The sequence below is a fragment of the Geotrypetes seraphini genome, chromosome 5, assembly GCF_902459505.1.
Source record: "Geotrypetes seraphini chromosome 5, aGeoSer1.1, whole genome shotgun sequence".
Classification (NCBI taxonomy): Eukaryota; Metazoa; Chordata; class Amphibia; order Gymnophiona; family Dermophiidae; genus Geotrypetes; species Geotrypetes seraphini.
The window spans coordinates 16,190,714-16,213,847 of NC_047088.1; the positions used below are offsets into that span (position 1 = coordinate 16,190,714).

The 23,134-nt window shown below is 41.3% G+C and overlaps 1 protein-coding gene across 6 annotated transcripts in view; it reads right to left on the minus strand.

The window, feature by feature from the left end:
* Positions 1-7,135: 7,135 nt before the first annotated feature.
* Positions 7,136-23,134, minus strand: part of ATRX (ATRX chromatin remodeler) — a 643,287-nt gene continuing 627,288 nt past the window's right edge. For all 6 annotated transcript variants that reach the window (XM_033946347.1, XM_033946348.1, XM_033946345.1 and 3 more), the window contains 2 exons: positions 21,483-21,611; positions 7,136-12,944 (listed from right to left, as the gene is read on the minus strand). In XM_033946347.1, coding sequence (XP_033802238.1) covers positions 12,675-12,944; positions 21,483-21,611 — 399 coding nt within the window. In that variant the 3' untranslated portion in view covers positions 7,136-12,674. The remainder of the gene's footprint in view (positions 12,945-21,482; positions 21,612-23,134) is intronic.

Genomic DNA, 23,134 nt, shown 5'->3' on the forward strand with positions numbered 1-23,134 from the left:
AAGGGGACGATGGGCCAGGGAAGGGGACAGATTTTTTCCCCGTGTCATTCTCTAGGTTGAAGTCTATACCTTGCGATATCTATGCAGCTGAGCGTGCAGTAGCTTTCAGCATCTGCCGTACTGTGTACAAGTTTTACCTTTTTTTAAAGTCCAGGTAAGAGAAAGGGACAGTTTCTCACATCATTTCCTGATATACGAGTTCAATCTCTGGCAATTGGTTCTTCATCATCCCACTTGATCCTTGCTATGATGTTAGGATTGAGACCATAATAGCCTTACTGAATCAAACCAATGGTCCCCCATCTAGCCCAGTAGCTCATCTTCATGGCAACCAATCCAGGTCATTAGTATCTGGCAAAACCCCAAATAGTAGCAACATTCTATGCTACTGATCTAGGGCAAACAGTGGCTTCCTTATATCTATCTCAATAAAAGATTATTAACTTTTCCTCCAGGAAATTAAAACCAGCTACATTAACTGCTCTTACCACAACTTCTGGCAACCCGTTCCAGAGCTTAACTATTCTCTGAGGGAAGGCTTCCAGGTCAGCCGCAGGCAGCATGTAGGAACTGCTGCTTGTGGCTTTGTGAAGAAGTGCAGCTGGAAGGAAGAGGCAGCCACTTAGACATCTTAGAGCAGGTACACTCCTGCGGTAGGGAAGAAGGCACAAACTTGGGTTACAGTTAGAGGGAGTGGGTGCTTTGGAATACAGCCCCCCCCCAAAAAAAAAAAAATTTTTTTTACAGAAAAGTAGAATTCCTTCCTTCCTTGGTTTAATGAAAATGTTTGAAAGCTGAAACAAGGATTTTAGATATCTAGCGGGGAGACATGGTCAAATTTACTTTTAGCGAAGATGAGCTTGGCTGCGGCATTCTGAATCCATTGGAGTCTGTGGAGGTTTTTCTTAGTTAGGCTTAAGTAGATAGAGTTGCAATAGTCCAATCTGGAGAGGATGATGGATTGGACAAGGAGGGTAAAATGTTTTTGATGGAAGCAGAATCTAACTTTCCTCAGCATGTGAAGGCTGAAAAAGCATTTTTTTTTTTTTTACCAAGGATTGGAGGTGGTCATTGAAGGACAATGTGGAATCAATGATGATGCCCAAGACCTTGCTCAAGAACTCAAGCTGCAGAGAGGAGCCAGAGGGTAGTGGGATGGAGGTGGGTAGGTGATCTAGTTTTGGACCGAGCCAAAGAAGTCTTGTTTTGGACTCATTCAATTTCATTTGCACAGTGAGGGCCCAGGATTGTAGGTTCATTATACAAGAGGATATGTTCTTAGACAGGTCGGTGAGGTTCGAATCATCAACTGATACATTTGCTCTTATTTTCCTCTATTTTATTTTTTACTCTTGACATAATCCTGTCTCATTCACATTGATATAAAAAAATCAACAAAGAGTGATCTGTCTACACTTGCAGAACACAAACATTTGCTGAAACAGTGATCTCTGTTGGAACAAATGTCAATCAAGAACATGTCCCACCAGATCAATCATTTGTTGCAGATTTGGAGAAACAAGAGCATCAGTTAGCATGTGTGGAAAATAAATCACAGATACAACTGGTAAATTAAAATTCCCCGTAATTAATAATTTTTCACATATCTACCGGAAGAGAAATTTAAAAATTTAAAACATTTGAATAATTGCCCAATAGGGCACCTGGTGGGCAATAACCTAGATACAGTAAAAATACAGTTACCCATCAATTGTTCCTTGATAAATCTGTTTAAAAGCTAAGTTTTGATGAAAAAATAATATTTTAAAAATCCACCCCCTCTTTTCAATCCTTGACATATCCATCCCCACTCAAACCCGTGGGCAACTCTGCTTCACCAATGTCTTTAAGGTTCTGTTTTACAAAGCTGCTCTAGCAATTCTCCCACGGCAAATGCATCAAAACCCATAGGAATTGAATGTGCTTTGTAAAAGGGACCATAAAATTAGTGAAAATCATATAATGACTGCTCACTTTCAAAAACTAATAAAATTTATCTTATGAAACATACAGTAGTGCCCAGACAGTTGCACTGCTTTCTTCAGCAAGACGCAGCTTCAAAACTCCTTTGTTTCTATGCTATAGTCATACTACAGACTTACTTTCATTTCAAATGTAGCATGTCTGCTTCTGATGATTGCTAGTGTATGGTCTAATGTCTGGCAACTAAAATTCAATGCAAAGAAGGGCAGAGTGATGCATTTAGGGAGTAGAAATCAGAGGTGGCCCATTTAATTTTATTGTTTGTAATCATGTGCAGGGAAGCGAGAGGCTGATTTGCATGGATAGCGAAAGGGACCTTGGGGTGATAATATCTGAGGATCTGAAGGCGAAAAGCAGTGTGACAAGGCGATGGCTGTAGCCAGGATGCTGGGCTGTATAGAGAGAGGCATAACCAGAAGAAAGGAGGTGTTGATGCCCCTGTTCAGGTCATTAGTGAAGAATTGTGTTCAGTTTTGGAGGTTGCATCTGACTAAGGACATAAGAATACTTGAAGTAGTCCAGAGGAAGGTGATAAAAGTAGGGGGTCTGCACCAAAGGAAGTACAAGAGACTGGAAGACCTCAACATGTATATTATGGAGGAGAGGAAGGACAGGGGTGATATAATGAAGATGTTTAAATATTTGAAAGGTATTAATATAGGACCAAATCTTTTCCAGAGAAAGAACATTGGTAAAACTAGAAGACATAATTTGAAGTTGAGGCATGATAGACTTAGGGAGTAATGTTAGGAATTATTTTTTCATGGAGAGGGGAGTGGATGTCTGGAATGCCCTCCAGAGGGAGGTGGTGGAGAAGAAAATGGCAACAGAATAAAAAAAAAAAAAAAAGCATGGTATGAGCACAGAGGATCTCTAACTAAAATATGAATGGGCAAACGTTCACAGTCTGAATCCCGCAAAGGGCATGGTTTGGATAGACTGAGCTTCAACAACTCCAGTAGTTGGAACCCAAGGATAGTACCGGGTGGACTTCTAAGGTCTGAGGCCCAGAAGAAACAAAGAAGAAGAAAAAAAAAGACAATTCAATCATGAAATTGTAATGCATGTAGTTACAAGGCAGACTGGATGGACCATTCAGGTCTTTATCTGCCATCATTTACTATATTTCTTCCCTCCAAAAATGGCTCACCAAGCACAATGTAGACAAAATAAGACACAAATAAAGATTATTCCAATTTACATCTGCTGATCCCGGCATCAGCTTCTGACAGCAACTCTTGCATGGTAAGAAGGAATCATCTGATCAGTTTTTAGACACATCAGAAGTTTCTGTGTAATTAAGATAATTTCCAACAAGATTGTGTTCCTGGTTTGTCTTTGTGTTGTGATCAAACTCTGCCCCCTGACCTATGCTCCACTAAAGATTGAGGGTATTTAAACTACAGCAATCAGCAAGTTTTTAACTGTTATCCTGAGAGTTTTCTCTTTGCTTTCAGTTCCTGGTTTGTGTTCATCTCATTATCTAGCTCCACCCCTGACCTGTGTTCCACTGCAGATTGAGAGTATTTAAAAGCTTGAAGCAGCAGCATGCACATGCCTCTTATGCATGTCAAGGAGCAAGTCATGTTCCTTTACATGCTCCATCACATAGACCTTATAAGCATTTTTTTGGTTTTTCTATGATTCAACATATATAACAGTAACGTAGTGATTTGGAATCACTCCTTCTCACACCGCATCCCATCAAGTTGCCTAGAAAGACACATAGTGACATCATATGGTTTAAGCTTGGCTGCAGCTTTATTCCAGATAACAAATAGAACAGTCTGAGCCATAACCCTATAAACCTTAAATCATCACAAACCAAACATCCCTGGACTCCACCTGCCATGCACTAGCTATGTGGTCCCAAGCCATCTGCTGTCCCACCATGGCAGCTCAAACCCTCTGAACTGTAGTTTACACACCACATTACTAGCTGTGAACTGCTAATATTGAGATTTGGCACCTGCCAGGTCCAAGCCAAAGAACTCTAACCACAAACATTCCCAAACCCAACTAAGCAAACCATTTTCATTCTTAATATCTCCTGGCTCCACCCAACTGTGATAACCACATCCCAAAATTACAACATGAACCCCTCCATCAAAAGGGAAAGATGGAGAGAAAACAGACAGCAGGAAACAGCTTCACAAGGCACCTTCAACTGCTGAGTGAATAGTTCCCGATGTGCTTGGGTCCCTTAACAAGCACCTCCCACAACTCTGACATTCAATTAACTCATCCAATCCTAAGGATCATAATTCAAAACTCCCAGATTACCCCCTTCCTCTCAACCAAGCCTAAACACCCAGCTCAATCCCCACCCCCCACCGGTATATCCAGTCACGGAGCCAACCCTGGTTAAATGTGACATCGGCTTTGCCTTTCTTTTGTTTTGTATATTTATAAGCCAGTTCTTCCGTTTTAGATATTATTAGTGTTTAAACCCGTTACATTAACAGGTGCTAGAATATGTCTGTCTGTCTTTCTTTGTCTCTCCCTGCCCGTCTCTCTCTTCCTTCCTTTCTTTCTCCCTCCTGCTGTCTGTCCTTTCTTTCTGGTTCTCTCTGGCACCGTCTTTCTTTCTGTCTCTCCCTGCCTGCTGTCTTACTATGTGTCTGTCTTTTGTTCTAATACGCTGCCTGCCTGTCTCTCCATGGCCCCCTTCTGTCTCCCCTCCTCCAAAGCAAACCAAGATTGCTCCCAGGCCTCTTTTCCCTCTCCGTCCCCTCCACTTCCCTGTGCAGCAGCAGCATTTCCCTCTCACCCTTTCCTGTGCAGCATTTCCCGGCCTTCTCTGTGCAGAAGCAGCATTTCCCCCCCCCCCACACCTCCCTGTGCTGCAAGCATTTCCCAGCCTTTCCTGTGCAGCAGCAGCAGCATTTCCCGCTGCCCTCTTCCCAGCCGCCGCGTTTAAATTGAGAAAAGCGCTGCACCGCTCTACCACTGGCTTTGGCGTCTTCTATCTACTGCGGCCAACCCTAGCGGAAACAGGAAGTAGTCAGAGAGGGCGGGACGCAGTGGACAGAAGACGGCAAGGCCAGCGTTAGCGCGGTACAGCGCTTTTCTCTGAATTTAAATGCGGATGAGCCGGCGAGGAGGCTTTGGTGGTGAGTGAGGGCGGGAGGGGGGAGTCGCTGGCTGTGCTGTGTTTCTCCGCATTCCGATTTGTCTGGCCGCCACATACGCACTCCTGCTGGCCACGGACCTACTGATTACAGATCACAGAAGCACGCAGGTAAGTGCGCATGCGTGGCTAGGGTTTTATTATATAGGATTGTAATTGTACTTTTAAATGGGAGACTGGCTGTATTTGTATGCAGTGATTTAAAAATCAAAAGCATCATCACATTATGCATTGCTATATGTGAAGCATTAACACTTCATATTGGAGGACTAGAACCAATCTTTTGTTTTTAATTTTATAGGGCCTCTTCAAATTTAGCATCTCTTCAGGAACTGCATTAATAGCGGATTTCAGCCTCTTTCAGGGCTCTCTGATTATCCTTGGCAATGTTACATCCATTTGAACTGCTCAGTCACTCCCAATAAGCATGCATTTTTGACATCATTAAGACTCTTTAGGTTTCTCTTTACAATTTCTGCAAGTAAAAAATCTTGATAACTGTCTTGAATTAGTTGCTGTTCTCGCCTCTTCTGCTGTCTAGAACCCATACTCTTACCCAAAGCCATGGATGGATCGCTATTGCTTAACATATGAAAGAGGTCATGTATAATCATCAGGCAATACTTATTTTTAAATGAGAGAAATTTCTGTGAGGAACAGAGTAGTTCTTTAGTGAATGGATTCTGGTGTCATGTTTTTGGAAGATGCTCAGCTCAATTGTAAAGCAGAATCTTGATTTAATACTTTACTTTTTGTGTTAGGTAAACTTGCTCAAAAGTTATTATATGTAAGGTGAAACTATTTTTTAAGAAATCCTGGTTTTCCAAAGGTCTCTGGGGATTTAGGCTTCAACTTCATTGGGCAGAGCATAGCTGGAGAAAGAATACCACATCAGAAAATCTTAAATTTTATAAGGAAACCTTGAGTAGCAAATGTTAAGATTAGCAAATGAGGTTTTGTGTCCCAAATGATTTATGCAGAGGAAACATTTTTCATCTGTGGTTTTGCATAGTGTATATTCTTGTAGTGATGAACAGAGATTAGTTATTCCAATTGAGATTCCTCAATCCAGTTTGCACAGTTTTTGCTAAATAAGTGTTACCATTACATGTTTTATCTACACTCGCTTTCACATAAATCTGAACCACATCCACTTCAGAAATTTTCCAGGTTAAGGAGAGAGAAACAGTATTAGCATGTTTTATCCCCTACTATTTTTATTGGAGAAATTATTGGCTACTGTACATTGTTTCATCAATGTGGATGTTATCTTTCCAAAGTTGATTAACGTTGGAATGAATTTTCTCCAATTTATCTAGATATTTTGAATTATACCTTAATAGGAGGATTAGTCCCAGAGATATGGAAATGGTCTGTGTTTACGCAATCGTTAAAGAAAGCTGTCTTTAGTTAGTCTTGACCAATTACAGGCTGGTTTCAAATCCTCCTTTCATGGCAAAACCTTTGTAAGGCAGTTGCATGTCAAGTGGTACAATTATGGGACACAACTAATCTATCTTTATATAGATTTGATATACCACTGGTGGTCTCACATCACAGTGGTTTACATCAAATGTAAATAAACATAAAAAGGCTTCAAATAATCAGAAAAACTAAACAGCAGTATATGCAACAGGAACATGAAGCCTCACACATGGTACTAACTGCACTAAATCCATCCCTGGATATTTGACCATTTAGCTCAGGCTCCCTTAACAAAACAGCAAAAAAAGGTCTACAATTGAGTGTAAAATTTTGCTTCCAGACTCAGTCATAAATTGCATACATACCTGGTTGATGGTGGGAGCCAACCTGCCATAAGCTTAACAGATGCAATTTAGGATGCAATGCCACTCTCACCTGCAAATTTTTATTTCCTTTTTAATCAAAGCCCAAAAATCTTTAATCTTAGGACATTCCCATTACACATATTTATAAAATTACATTTAGGTTGCTTTTCTTCCTCCCCTCCCTCCCACTGTAGTCTATGAATACCCTGAAGATACACTAAACAGCACATAATCCATTTTGGTCACTTTATTAAATGAGATATTAAATACTTTTAAGTTCAACTACTAAACAGCACTTTGAATGGTGAAAACACATAGTATATTTTCATATCTGAATGCTTGTTCTCTTTTAAAAACACAATTCCAGTCCTTAGATATATTACAAAACAGCCTTGTAGGAAGAGGTGACACCCTTTTCTACAGTACGTCCGATATTTAATAGAGAACTGAAGGGCTTCTAACAGAAACAAAGGCAAATCTTCACAGCTGTACAATTTCAGCAGTCAGTGCTGGTGGAAGGGATCAGAACATTACTCAACAACCAGGACAAAACATACACAGTATCACATTACTAAGCAAAAAACGCTTTACATCCAAGGTAATAAACAGTTACAAAAATGTAGAGGATTTAGCAGGCAGAACTGTAGGATAAGCAACATTTTAAACTGTCATTTTGTTGAAGCCATTGCAACTAGTTAAAACATCTAAAAATATAAAAGTGAGCCTGTTAATATCTGGATTGATTTTATTTTCTGTCCTTAAATATTGGTTAAAGCTTGATGAATACTTAGAAAGTACAGAGAAAGCAGCTAGACACCTACTGAAAAAACAGTTTTATGTTATGTGGTCCAAGTTTTACCTTCATGTTTCAGACTTCAGCTATTCCTTCCTTTTATTTATTCTTGTTTTCCTTGGTACAAAATGTGCCATTAAAATGTTGCCTAAAACTTGCAAATCTAAAAATGAGACATGAGTGCATTACAAACTCTCAAATTCCAAAACTTTTGACCTTGTTACTGTATAATGGAAATTATTATTATTTTTTTTAAAGAATATATTATCTTACAGTGCCTGGAAAGTAATTTATCATCTCTCCAAAACCAAAACCAAATCACATTTAATTAAACATGTGGCAAAATCTTAAAAAACCCACCATGGACATTTTACTCTGGCATTTTTTTATGGCTTTTATGGGGGTCAATTTCAAATGAAGCACTGTTCTGTTAGTACTAAACAGACACCTTGTACAACACATCAGAAGTTATTAGCAACATTATTTTGAAACAAAATTTCCTTCTATTGGGGTGTAACATTTATGTCTCCTCCAGAAACATACAGTTAAATAATTTAAAAACAGTCTCAAGTTGCACAAGTCATTTTTCTATTTTTTTTCCATTTGTTCTCTTCCGGCCGGGGTACTGCGTTTACTGTGCTGCCGGCCGGAAAATTTGATGCAATGACATCATGTTCAACTTTATTATCCACTCATAACCTGCTTCTTTTCTGAGCATTCCCATTCTGTTGTGACCCTCTGTTTTAAACATATTAAAAATAACAAATTATTTGCATAATACACTTTTACCTTTATAAAATGGGATATATTAAAAACCAAATTAGAAAAGAATGATCAATCTTCTTTCTAAATGTATTTCTACTACTCTGAATGTAAGCTGCATATGGCAACCCTATCCTTGCTGCATTGTGAAGTGCATGATTCAATTTCATGAGCAAAGAGTCCCAAGGAAAAGTAGGTGCACGCATGAAGTGTAATTAATAAATCAGACTCTAGCTCAGAATTAGATCAGTAAGCAATCTCTTTTCAAAAAAAAAAAAAAATTCAGACAAAATATTAGAAAGGCTGAATAGACTCATCTGTAGGAATACAGGCATTATTTCATAATTATGGCAGTACTGCAGACTGCTGAAGCACATGCCTCTTACCAATATCTTTAAAATCAGTACAAAGTGCTCCTTTAATGCAATTTATTTAAAAACTGGAGATCTAACAATCACTGAAGTGGCACATAGAGAAGGACTACATGGAGGATAAAACTTATAACCTCAGGTGTTTGTCAGTAATCATTTTACAGCAAACAATGGAAAGCAAAGTGTGGCAGAAAAGAAGAGAGAAGGATTAAAACGCATTCTTCTCTCAAGTTAATTAAGGCTATGTATACAGTTTTAAGATAACTGCAGAACCCCTGACTAGTTTTAGGACAGTAGTATTAAAGAATATTGCACATTGTTGTAGATAAGGTAATCTTCATCTCCCAATTTGTAATAAGACAGAATTTGTGAGTCTAAGCAAGTCTCGGTTTCCTTCACCTGAAAGGCAAAGACCTTTCAAGGAATAGCATAGAACAGTATCCTGTAATTTGAGGAATCAATTCTAAGAAAGAACTCATCTGTCCAAACACAAGGAAGCAATATACTCCTGATAGAAAAAGAAAAATCACATACTGATGTCCTAAACACGAGCAGAAAACCTGAATGAGAAACAAATTTTGGCAGGGCAATGAAATCATATCAGACTCTCAATGTTTGTATTAATTGTGAATCTATTAATGCCAGTTTAAGATGGTTTTTATATTAACAGGACAGATGACACCATGAAGTGATAATGTATGTAAGCATTATTTTCCTATCTTTTAGTAAACTTTTTGAATGATAAAGTAAACTTCAAGTCACTTAGGGGAAAAAAAAATCTTAAACATACGGTGGGGGTGGGGTGGGGGAGAGAGTATGAACAAACTAACAAAGTCTTTACTTTTACCGAGGGCAAAAACTGGTAATATTTCAATAGGGTTAAATCAGAGTGCTGTATACCATTACAAGGTGAGAAGAGAAATCTTGGCCAAAAACCACTCATATTTCTTTAGATATTACAACACCAAGAATATGCTGTTTCTCAAACTGCTTGCTCAACCCACTTCAAATAGAGGGAAAATGGACAAGTAAACCACAAGAAAGTACAAAAGTGATTTAAAACCTCCCCAAACTTAAGCACATGGTGCTACATAAAGGGGCACTTTAAAATGGGTGTTAAATGGTTTTTATCAGAAAACCACATTACTGCAACACCACTAATTCTAAGCCATTTCCACAAAAAGTCTATGCCTAATATTCTATGATTGACACCCATCCGCTACTGAAAACTCTTAAGAGCAAGCTTAAACCTACTGGAAATATTCAGTTGTGGACTTGTGCTTTAACTGAATATTGATTCACACTGAATTTTACATGCTTAAGACTACATATGTCTGAACTATCCTTTCCTGCTTGATATTTTTCCAAAAGGTTTCCATGCTATGAAGCAGATTTCTGTTTATGTAGTGTTGCAACTCATGTCCAGTCCTGGGGAAGACAATAAGTAAACAGCAATTGTTTAGTTGAAAATTGCATTTCCTCAATCTATCTCGAAATGCGAATAGCGGTCCACAATGTGCCAAATTTTAACTGTATTAAAGTAAAGTGTTCCTGTGGTGTGTTTTAGGCAAAATCAGATAACACTAGTAGTTTTTTTGTTGTGTAGAAATTCTACCCTTGCAAAAAGCAGGTTCATAAGTCTAGAGGTACTTTGTACTCCAGGTAATTTTCAAAGGTCCTTCCCTTTAAATGTGGTGTAAATTCTGCAAGTAGAGGTTATCTACAAACATTGGACCAAAGCAGTGTGAAAATTACCTCCAAAAGACTGAACACTGTTTTAAAGGTGACATGAATTTTCATGACATTTTTTTGTTCCCTTCTGGTTAATCAGAAGTAGCCTCCACTTGACCACAGTACCATTTTCCTTCAGATACCTAGCCCCCCCCCCAAAAAAAAAAAAAAAAAAATCTGGCTCAGCCACAGCAAGAGACCACAGCTTCATCCACATGACAGTGAGGGTCAGTATAGTATAATGGCAAGGACTCTATATTGGCTATGAACACTATCCAGCACCTATAGCTGATCTGAGAAGCAGAAACTAATTTACTGCTCTTCTAGTGACAGGCTTCACCGAAAATACACTGGTAGAATTGCCCAACCCAGATTTTACACATGCAAGAATTTCATACTACAAGCTGGAAGTTTCTTAGAATCAAACGGTGCTCTTTCTAGCTAAATACTTTCCTTTCTCAACAACATGGCTAGTGAATGTGTCACAGTAACTACCGGTATATATGAAAAAATATGTAGCCTGAAACAGAATTGTTTTTGGCATTACCAAAGTATGTCATCACTCGTTCTTAGAATACATGACCATAAATTCAAAGAATGCATTACAATAATCATGTGGGTCATATACAAAGATTTTCTCTATTCTCAAAAAAAAAAAAAAATCTTTACTGAAAAGCTTTTAATTTACTATCATTAATCCAAATTCCATCTTCAAGGGTATTTCATACACATTTTTATTTCTCTTACAGATTCTTTGCCATTGCAGATATAGTGCCCTTATGGTAAAGCAAGAAAAATATCTTAGCCATAGACACTTCATGTATTCAATGGATGAGTAGCTTGGAAGCATCTTTTTCTCTTCCTGGCAGACTGTGCTTCACTAGGCAGCATGTGTTAGCTGAAACATTTTCCAGATTAACAAAAATCCAACAAACAGGCATACTTTGTGGCATATGTGCTCAACTGATCCATGCTGCATGGTGACAAAAGTAAATCTCCAAGTATGGTCTTGAAATTCCATAGGCACATTTGATCAAGATGAATATTTTTTGATAACCCAGCCAACATATCTATGTTAATTAAATAGTTTCAGTAAAACAAATCGCATGTTATTGTGTATAGGTGCATAAATACATTAAATACATCAGTATGTATAAGGCATTAAGAGCTAGGTTCACTAAAAATTTTCAACACGCATTAATATGTGTTCTTTACCACAGGTGGGACCTACTTATTAAAGCACATTAATGCTGTAGCACTTCTTTAGTAAATCTAGCCCTAAATCAGGGGTCTCAAAGTCCCTCCTTGAGGGCCGCAATCCAGTCGGGTTTTCAGGATTTCCCCAATGAATATGCATGAGATCTATGTGCATTCACTGCTTCCAATGCATATTCATTGCGGAAATCCTGAAAACCCGACTGGATTGCGGCCCTCAAGAAGGGACTTTGAGATCCCTGCCCTAAATGATTTTCATGTTGCCTAATACTGATTATTTGGATGGATTCAATCTTAGGTCAATGGCGCCATGTGGTATGTGGGTCCTGCTGGAAACTTAGAATACCTCTACAGTAACTTCTGTTGCTGATCATCGCTTTTTGTAACAATTATTTGTGCTGTGCTCCTTCCCACTAGTTTGGACTGGCTGCTGTACATCCAGCAAGTGATCCCTCCCAATCTCTCTTATACTATAACAAGCTGCTTCTATGCACATCAAACATGGATACATGTGCACACTTTTACTTTCCTTTTCACAACGCTTCGATGACTGCTGAAAATGGCAGGCATACAGGCTCTGAAGGGCATGCCAATGGAGCTGGTATTATTTTAGGGCAAACTTGTTTTCACTGAAAACATTTTGATCTCTCCTGCACTCAGTGTGTAAGAATATTCCAAGTAACATCACTTAAACATGACAGGGAGAATTGGTATGTTCCATAACGAAAAACAAAAGGAAAAACAAAATGTCTGCAAACTATGCAGAATACAGTTTGGCATTTAAAAGGGGCACACCAAACCATTTATACAGCTGAGTTCTGTTAAGCCATTGATTCCTAAAAAAATAAAAAGGTCTTTCTTCAATTTTATCACTCTTTTAATGCAACCCCACTCCCCATTTATTTCCCTTGGGAAGGTCCTGCATGTTTGCTTCTCATGGAAGGTGGTGAACGCTGCAATGGTGGAGGCTGCATGCCTCCAGCCACAGTCTGGTACATTCCCCTCATATCAATCTGAGGGTAGGCAGAGGGATTCAAGATCAAGTTTGGAGGTTTCTGAATCATGAGGTGGCTCAATGCTGCTTGCTGATAAGCTATATGTTGCTGTTGCTGATTGTATTGCTGCTGTAGTCTTCTGCCCATCAGTATCCTCTGCACGCAACTGATCAACTACAAAGAAAAAAGTACAGCAGTCAAAAAATAAATAAAACAACCCCCCCCCAAAAAAAAAAAAGAAAGAAAGATGCATTTATCTTATTACGCAGACTGTAAGAACTGAAGAACACAGATCCCAAGAAGGCCTTTCCAATGTGCTCAGTAAAGGGTAGACTACTAACCCATGAAGTCGTCTAATACATAGAGAAGTGATTCTTAACCTTTTTCAATTGAGACAATCCTGATGAATGTTTGCATAGATGACACATTGCATACATGACCCTCCTGGACCTTTGGTCTGATAGAAACATAGAAACATGATGGCAGATAAAGGCCAAATGACCCATCCGCAGTAACCATGATCTCTTTCTCTCTCCGAGAGATCCCACATGCCTATCCCAGGCCCTTTAGAATTCAGACAGTGTCTCTGTCTCCACCACCTCTTCTGGGAGACTGTTCCAGGCATCTACCACCCTTTCTGTAAAAAAGTATTTCCTTAGATTACTCCGGAGCCTATCACCTCTTAACTTTATCCTATGTCCTCTCATTGCATAGTTTCCTTTCAAATTAAAGAGACTCGACTCATGCACACTTATATTACGTAGGTATTTAAACGTCTCTATCATATCTCCCCTCTTTCCTCCAAAGTGTACAGATTGAGATATTTAAGTCTGTACTTATACGCCTTATCACGAAGACCATGCACCATTTTAGTAGCCTTCCTCTGGACCGACTCCATCCTTTTTATATCTTTTTGAAGGTGCAGCCTCCAGAATTGTACACAATATTCTAAATGAGGTCTCAACAGTCTTATACAGGGGCATCAATACCTCCTTTTTCCTACTAGCCATACCTCTCCCTATGCACCCTAGCATCCTTCTAGCTTTCGCCATCACCTTTTCAAGCTGTTTGGCCATCTTAAGATCATCACATAAATCAATAATAATAATAACTTTATTTTTCTATACCGCCAAAGTCAAAATGACTTCTAGGCGGTTACATTGGAAGAAGGCTGGACAATCAGCGAAGAAGAGTTACATAAGAAATAGGAGTTGCATGAGGAATTACATCAGGTTTGCCAAGGGGAGATATCATAGTAAGAAAAGGTCATCTGTTTAGGCAATGAATTTGTCAAATCGAACGGTTTTAATTGATTTTCGGAATGCGCCGTAGGTCTGCCTTGCTCTATTTAGTTTGTTTCCCAGCCAGGATTGTTGTCTGCTTGCTTGGAACATGAAGGTTCTGTCCAGGAAGAATTTGTATTTGCAGCCTGTGATCTTACGGTATGTAAAGATGTTTCTGGTTGTTCGTGAGGGGTTGTGTAGCGTGAAGTGTGGTAGTAGGTAGGACGGTGCTAGCCCCCAGACCTGTTTGAAACAGATACATGCAAACTTGAACAGTATTCGCGCCTCCACTGGCAACCAGTGTAATTTTTTGTAGTGGGGCTAATATGGTTTTTTTTCCTCAGTCCGAAGATTAAGCGAACTGCAGTGTTTTGCACTATTCTTAATTTTTGTACTGTTTTTTTTGGGATACCCAGGTAGATGATGTTGCAATAATCCAGGATAGATAGGATTAGCGACTGCACCAGTAGTCTAAAGGATGTTGTGTCGAATAATTTTTTAATAGTCCTTAGTTTCCACAGTGTGTAAAAACATTTCTTCACCAGTAAGTTTGTGTGGTCAGCCATGGTTAAGTGAGTGTCTAGTGTGATACCCAGTATTTTTATGGTTTTGGAGATTGGGTATTCGTGGTCGTTTATTTTTAGTGATGTTCTGGTTATTTTGTCATTGGGACTTGCCAAAAAGACTTTTGTCTTTTCTGTGTTTAGTTTCAATTTGAAGTTGGTAGTCCATTTTTCGATTTCTATCATTGTGTGAGTGAGGTTATCTATAATTTCAGTTGAGATATCATTTAAGGGAATTAGGATAGCTATATCGTCTGCGTATATGTAATGCTTTAAGTCTAATTTTTGTAGTAGGTGACCTAAGTATGCGATGTAGATGTTGAACAGTGTGGGAGATAGTGGGGAACTTTGGGGCACCCCTGATGGGTTTTTCCATGAGTTGGAGTAATTTCGATTGCTGGCTACTCGATAGGATCTGTTTGTTAGGAATTCTTGGAACCATTTCTTTACCTTTCCTGAGAGTCCCATTGCATCTAGGCAAAGTAGCATGATTTCGTGGTTTACTAGGTCAAACGCACTGCTAAGGTCTAGTTGCAGAATCAGGGCGCTTTTGCCTTTGCTGAAAAGATCATAGAGGTGGTTTAGTATGGAAGCTATGACGGTTTCTGTGCTGTATCCTTTCCTGAAACCTGATTGGTGTTCACTGAGGATGCTAAATTTGTCTAGGTAGTTTACTAGTTATAGGTTGACCAATCCTTCCTGTACTTTTGTGAATAGTGGAATGCTTGCTATGGGTCTGTAGTTGGATGTCAGTGCTGTTGAGATTTTCAGATCTTTGGGGATAGGTGTAATCAGTATGTGTCCCATATCCTCGTTTAATGTTCCGTTTGTTAGGGTAGTTGTTAGCCAAGTGAATAGTTCCATTTTGAAGTCTGGAGGGGCAACTGTCATGATTTTAGGGGGGCATTCGTCAAGTAGGCAGTTTGATTTGGTGTATTTATTGAATAAATTTAGGAATTGGTGCCAGCTTGGGAATTCGAAGTGGTCCCAGATCATGTCTACTCTGGATTCCTGATCGTGAGGTTCAAAGTAGTGAAGAGTATTGGTTTTGGGTGTAGGTATAGTTGCTCTTAGAGCTAAGATTTTATTTTTAAAAGAAGTTGGCTAGGGTTTGGGCCGATTGTCATTTTTCAGGATTCGAGTTGTGTCTGTTAACGTTTTTAGTAGTTTGAATAGTTCTTTACTCTTTATTTTTGTTGAGCATATTTTCTGTGCGTAGTGCTTTGTGCGTTTTTCTTTTATCAGGTTTTTGTATATTTTCATTTTTTGTTTCCCGCTCTTCTGTTGTGCACATAAGCTTTTCACTCCCTAATCTGTACCGTTCCCTTGGGTTTTTGCAGCCCAAATGCATGACCTTAGCATTAAATTTTAGCTGCCAAATTTCAGACCATTCTTCAAGCTTTGCCAGGTCTTTCTTCATGTTATTCACACCATCCAGTGTGTCTACTCTATTGCAGATTTTCATACCATCCGCAGAGAGGCAAATCCTACCCGACAACCCTTCAGCAATATTGTTTATAAAAATATTAAAAAGAATAGGCCCAAGAACAGAACCATAATGTACACCACTGGTAACATCCCTTTCCTCAGAGCGATCTCCATTGATCACTGTCACCTTCCACTCAACCAGTTCTTGACCCAGCCCATTACTTTGGGACACATCCCGAGGACACTCAGTTTATTTATTAGACGTCTGTGTGGAACAATACCAAAGGCTTTGCTAAAATCTAAATACACCACATCTAGCGCACATCCTCTATCCAATTCTCTGGTCACCCAGTCAAAGAAATTTATCAGATTTGTCTGACAAGACCTATCTCTAGTGAATCCATGTTGCCTCCGGGTCCTGTAATCCACAGGATTCCATAAACTTGACCATTCTCTGTTTTAAAAGCGTTTCCATTAATTTGCTTATCCCAGACGTCAGACTTACCGGCCTGTAATTCCCTCCTTCTTCCCACTTCCGCTTTTGTGGAGAGGGACCACATTCACCCTTCTCCAGTCCTCCGGTACCACTCCTGACTCTAGAGACTCGTTGAAAAGGTCATTCAGCGGCATTACCAGAACTTCCCTAAGTTCCTTCAGCACACTTGGATGTACACCATCCGGCCCCATTGCTTTGTCTATCTTTATTTTAGCTAGCTCCTCATAAACACAACCCTCTGAAAATTGATTAGGGTCTATTACTCCTCCATCCCTATTCACGTTTGTCATCTGCGGTCCCACTCCCGGTGCTTCAGCCGTGAACACAGAACAGAAATATTTGTTAAGCAATTTGGCCTTTTCTTTATCAGCTTCTACATATTCCTCTCCTTCGCCTTTGAGTCTCATCATGCCACTTTTGCACTTCTACAAATGTCTTAGCTCCCCGTTTTACCTTGTCAGCAGTGTTCCCTCTAAGCGGGCGGGTGTTGTGAGCAAACTTTTTTCACCGTGAGCCAAAAATATCGGGCGCCAGCAAGTTATGAGCCAACTCGCCCGATTCTCCTCTCGCCGCCCTGCCATCTGCCGTACGCCTCTTCCGATCGTGCGCTGTGACGAGAAACGTGTGCGCTGCGATGTAATATTTTGTGCGCCAGCGCACGCCAGCGCAGCTTAGCGGGAACACTGGTTCAAATGGTTTTATTTATTTCCCCAAATTTATTTTTGTTATACGCATTGAAAATATTTGATATTGCGTTTAAATCAAAATCTCAATAAACTTGAAACGAGTGCCCGTGAGATTGTGGGAGGGTTAAATACTCAAAACTTAGAAGTTTTTGCTACGCCAGCTTTCTGGTATCTTTACATACAGTGGCGTACCTAGCATATGTAACATCCGGGGCCCATCATTTTTTGGCACCCCCCCCCATCTGTAAGAAAAACATGATTTTTAGTAACAAACCACACGTCACACATGAGTACCTAGGAAAAGGCAGCATCTTACATATTGCAGTGAGCAGTACATCAATACACCCATTGTAAAACTAAACAAGCCAGACCAGCACAGATCAATCCTACACCGTCAATCCTAACAGAAAACCATGTCTTTCGAACACACAGAACACAGAAAACACCTTCGCCTAGTAAGGAATATGTAATCACAAACTAACCCCTCCCTCTTTTACAAAACTGTAGTGTGGATTTTAGCTACGGAGGTAACAGCTCTGATGCTCATAAAATTCTGAGCATCAGAGCTGCTACCACCAAGGCTGGTGCTAAAAACGCTTCACAGTTTTGTAAAAGGGGGGATAAAATAAAAATACATAGACAAAGGTTAAATTGAACCAGCAAGAAGCTGGACTCTGCATACAATGCTTCACAGAAACAGTGACACATGTCTCCTAAAGCAATAAATAAATAGAAATTTTTTTCTACCTTTGTCTTCTGTGGTTTCTCCTTTCCTCATCTTCTTGTAACTCTCTTCCTTCCATTCACTGTCTGCCGTCTCTCTTCCCCTATATGGCATCTTCTCTCCTTCTATGCCCCTTCCAGAAACTGTATGCCTCCCCCTTCCATCTCTCCTTTCACCCCATTGGTCTGGCATCTCTCTCCTCGCCTTCCCTCTCCCACACCTCTCCTCATAGTCTGGTATCTCCCCTTCCCTGATTCTCTGGCATCTCTCTCCTTTCCTTTTCTTCCATCTTTCGCTCCCCCTCCATGCTCTCACATCTCCCCCTTCCTTTTCCCTTAGACTGGCATACCTTCCTCCTACGCTCCAAGCCCTGGCATATCCTTTAATTCCCTCCCTCATCTTCCTTCTCCCTCCAGCTGGGTACCGCAACACTCTTCCCTGCAGCTCTGCACTTCCCCACAATTGCCATGCTTCGGTTCCTCTTCTTCCTTCCTTCCTCCCCCCCCCCCCCCCGCGGGACCCTGCGGCACCATCAACTCTTACTCCCTCTAATGTCGGCCCTGCAGCTCCAGACTTCCTCGCACCTTCTCCCCTCCCCCTTTGGATCGCTATTATTTTAAATGTTATAGCCGCGGAGCTGTATCCATCAGTGGAGATGTCTAACCTCGGCCTGCCCCGGAACTCTTACTGCAGCAGCCGCCCGTCTAGGCAGGAACAGGAAGTCACTGTTGCAGTAAGAGTTCCGGGGCAGGCCGAGGTTAGACATCTCCACTGATGGATACAGCTCCGCGGCTATAACATTTAAAATAATAGCGATCCAAAGGGGGAGGGGAGAAGGTGCGAGGAAGTCTGGAGCTGCAGGGCCGACATTAGAGGGAGTAAGAGTTGATGGTGCCGCAGGGTCCCGCGGGGGGGGGGGGGGGGGGGAGGAAGGAAGGAAGAAGAGGAACCGAAGCATGGCAATTGTGGGGAAGTGCAATCCCCCCAATGCGTCCCCTTACCTTACCTCCCCTTACCTTTGCGACGCGTGTGTGCGCTGTGAAGAGAAACTTTGCGCTGCGATGTAATATTTTGTGCGCGTGCGCAGGCCAGCGCACCTTAGCGGGAACACTGCTTGTCAGCTATTTTTTCTTCCATTTGTTCCATTTGCAACTTTGCTTTCCTGACTACAAGACCAGCCTCTCTTAACTTTTCCAGATATTTTTGCCTGTCTTCCTCTTTCTGTGATCTTTTGTAGTTTATGAAAGCTAACCACTTATTCCTTACCTTCTCAGCTACTACTTTTGAGAACCAAAGCGGCCTTCTTTTCCTCTTACTTTTACTTACTTGCCTAACAAAAAAAGGTTTGTCGCCCTTACAATTGCTACTTTCAGTTTTGCCCACTGCATTTCCACTCCTTCCAGATGTTCCCATCCACACAATTCCTTAATGTAAACCCCCATCTGAACAAAGTTAGATTTTTTAAAGCCTAGAACAGTGTTCTTCAACCTTTTTACACCCGTGGACCGGCAGAAATAAAATAATTATTTTGTGGACCGGCAAACTACTAGGACTAAAATTTAAAAACCCCGTTTACGCCCCATCTCCGTGAGCTCGGTCCCTGCAAACCATCTGATCCCATCTGCACAAGCCGCAATTATGATTTTATATTGAACGTATTTTATTAAAGTATAAAAAGAAACAATATTCTGAACAATTGTGATTTTATAAATACAAATATACAGAGCATAGTCCAACAAAACCCCTGTCTCCCCTCCCCTTCACATATATCCCCTCTACTACCAAGAAAACTGAACAAGCCAAGTTATTATAGAATACTACATAGAAATATCATGCTAACAGAATACTGCAGTCCCCAGTTATGTCTCTAGCAGGATATATTCTAATGACAAAATATAAATAAAATTATTTTTTTCTACCTTTTGTTGTCTCTGGTTTCTGCTTTCATCTTCTTTTCACTCTTTTCCTTCCAGCATCTGCCCGTTCCATCCAATGTCTGCCCTCTCCCCCTGCCATATGTATCTGACTTCTTTCTATGCCCCTCTTCCTTGTCCATCATCCTCTCTCCTTTTTACATCATTCATTCCAGCTTCACTGCCTTCTTCATTTTTATCTCTCTTACACCAGATCTAGCATCTTTATCCCTCTCTTATTTCTCTGCTGACCCCCTTTCCAGCATCAATGTCTCTCTACTTTCTCATTCCTCTCTCTCCCCTTTCTCTCATCTGATCTCTCCATTCCACCCTGACCCCCTTCCCCTCCTGTAATCTCCCTGCCAGCTGTTTCCTTCCTTTTTTCTTTCTCCCTACCCTCCTTCCTTCTTTTCCTTCTCCCTTCCCTCCTCCCTCTATCCAACATTAACTCTCTTCCCATCCCTTTCCCTCCTCCCTCCCAGCAGCATCTCTCCTTCTTCTCCCTTCCCTCCTCCCTCTATCCAACATTAACTCTCTTCCCATCCCTTTCCCTCCTCCCCTCCCAGCAGCATCTCTCCTTCTTCTCCCTTCCCTCCTCCCTCTATCCAACAGTAACTCTCTTCCCATCCCTTTCCCTCCTCCCCTCCCAGCTGCATCTCTCCTTCTTCTCCCTTCCCTCCTCCCTCTATCCAACATTAACTCTCTTCCCATCCCTTTCCCTCCTCCCCTCCCAGCAGCATCTCTCCTTCTAACTCCTTTCAAGTCCAGTAACAGCTCTCCCTTTTCCAGACCTTCCCAGCCTCCTACAGTGGCTTCCTCCCCTTCCAGGAGCTCTCGGTACTTGCCTGCAGGAAGTTGCCGGTAAATCACTGCCCTAGCAAATTGGAGAGCTGGTGGGAGGGGAGACAGCCACTGTGAAGGCTCCCCAGGATCTTGTTTGCACACGCTGACCATCTCCCTCCACCTGCACCTGAATCTGCAGCTCTATCCGGTATAATAGCAACTTCCCCGCGGCCCTCTTCAGCAACTAGGCAGGATCAAGACACGCTGCCGACGTCGAGACCTTCACTCTCTGAGTCCCGCCTATTTTGTTTCAACTTCCTGTTTCCGAACAGGCGAGACTCACAGAGGGAAGGCCCCGACGTTGGCAGCCTATCTTGATCGCCTGAGGCTGGGAGGAACATTAGTCAGCAGGAACCGCAGTCGGCAGGAAATTTAACTGCCGACTTGATCTCGCCGGCCCTGTGCGGACCGGCAGAAATTTTCTGCGGACTGACACCGGTCCGCGGACCTGCGGTTGAAGAACTGTGGCCTAGAACCTTTGCTTTTGAATGAGCCCTCTCTATACCCATCTTAATATTAAACTGTACCATGCAGTGATCACTGGATGCCAGATGATCACCCACTGTAACAGCAAACTGCAAATAGTATAAATAAAAGGTCTAAAAGAAAAAACCTCCTGAATCCTTAAAGAACTCAAGTAGCATGTAAACACTTAAATATAGCAATGCGTTTAACCTCTTGATGACATGATACTGCCACTATTGGGCAAGAACTTCCCAACAGCTAATGTAGTCCTCTGGGTACATAAGACTATTTGAGATACCCAAAATTCTTACCATCTGTTGCTTTGTAAGAACGTCATTGTAGATGGCTTCTCGGTGTTTAATTTCCATTTCCATATTTGCCTTTCTACTTAGTGCCAAAGACTGAACTTGAACCTCAGTCAGGTTTGGATTTTCTTTCCACTTAAAAACAAAACAAAACATACTAATCAGTTAGCCCAACATGAACAGGAATTCTAAAAATGGTTGCTGTATTTAGGATAGCTACAGTTCAGGTTCCTGATCAGGACTGTGGAAAATATTAAGATTATTCATTCTTTGAATGTCCTTACAAAGGGTAACCTCCAGTACTAAACATAGTATTCCAGGTCTGGGGTGGAGAGGAATGATACCTTGCCAGTAATTTTATAAAAATACCACCTCCCTTTTCCTACTAGTCAACCTGGGCCAATCAGAGACTCAGGCCCCTCCCTGGTGCATCCCAGGATGCACCGGGAAGGGGAAGACCCATCATTTTTAAGAAGCGGGCCAGCTGGCCGGAAGGAGTAGTCATCCCTCCAGCCAGCCATCTAAAAATAAGTTAAGGGGAAGAAGGCAAGGATCGTCAGAGGCACTGGGGGAGGGGGGGGGTAAGGGAGTGTGGGCAACTCTCCCACTGCCGAAGGGAGTTGGGGGGGGGATGTTGGTTAGCGGTGGGATAGATTGGGCATGGAGGGGTGTAGGTTGGTGGCAGGAGACATTGGGCATCTCTCCCGCCACTGGGTGGTGTCGCTTGGCAGCGGGAGAGATTGGGCATTTCTCCTGCTGCTGTTGGGGGTTTTTCTGTTTATTCCGATGGGCACATGCAAATTTAGGGAGTTTTCGTTACTCTTTGTCAACCTCATTTGCATGAGTGTTTTTTGGAGAATGATTCGCATTTTAAAAATCACTACTATAACGGCTGTGATAGCAGCCTGTCGGTTTTTTGAAAATCTAGTCCTCAGTTAAGATGTGCTTTTATTTGAACATTGCTAAAAGCACAGCTGTCTACCAGAGGGGAATTGGAGGCAACTGCTCATTACACTACACCAGGGGTCTCAAAGTCCCCTCCTCGAGGGCCGCAATCCAGTCAGGTTTTCAGGATTTCCCCAATGAATATGCACGAGATCTATGTACATGCGCTGCTTTCAATGCATATTCATTGGGGAAATCCTGAAAACCTGACTGGATTATGGCCCTTAAGGAGGGACTTTGAGATCTCTGCACTACACTCTCACCAAGGCCTCAACCTTTGCAACTAGCTGTAAAGCTCAGTCACAGCAGTCCATCTTTCCTACCCACTCACCAACAGGCAGCTAACAGAACTGCAATCTTACCTGCTGATGCCTCCTCTGTTGGGACTAGAACCTAACCTTCCTGTACGATGATTTTCTTATTTCTTATGATTCAAGAAATAAGAAAATCATTATACAGGAAGGTTGGGTTCTAGTCTCTCTCACTCTTACTAGTGATTTTCCAAATAAGATGCAGAAAACTTTAATGATGTGACAAAACAGAAATGATACTGGAGTGCTCTATAAGCCAGCCAGCCAGCCCTCCCCCTTCTTTCATATCCCAGGGACAAATGCAGAGCCAATATGGACATGAATGTGTGTATGTGTGTGTACGTTTGCGGCCTAGTGGTTAGAGCTCCTGCCTCAGCACCCTGAGGTTGTGAGTTTGATCCC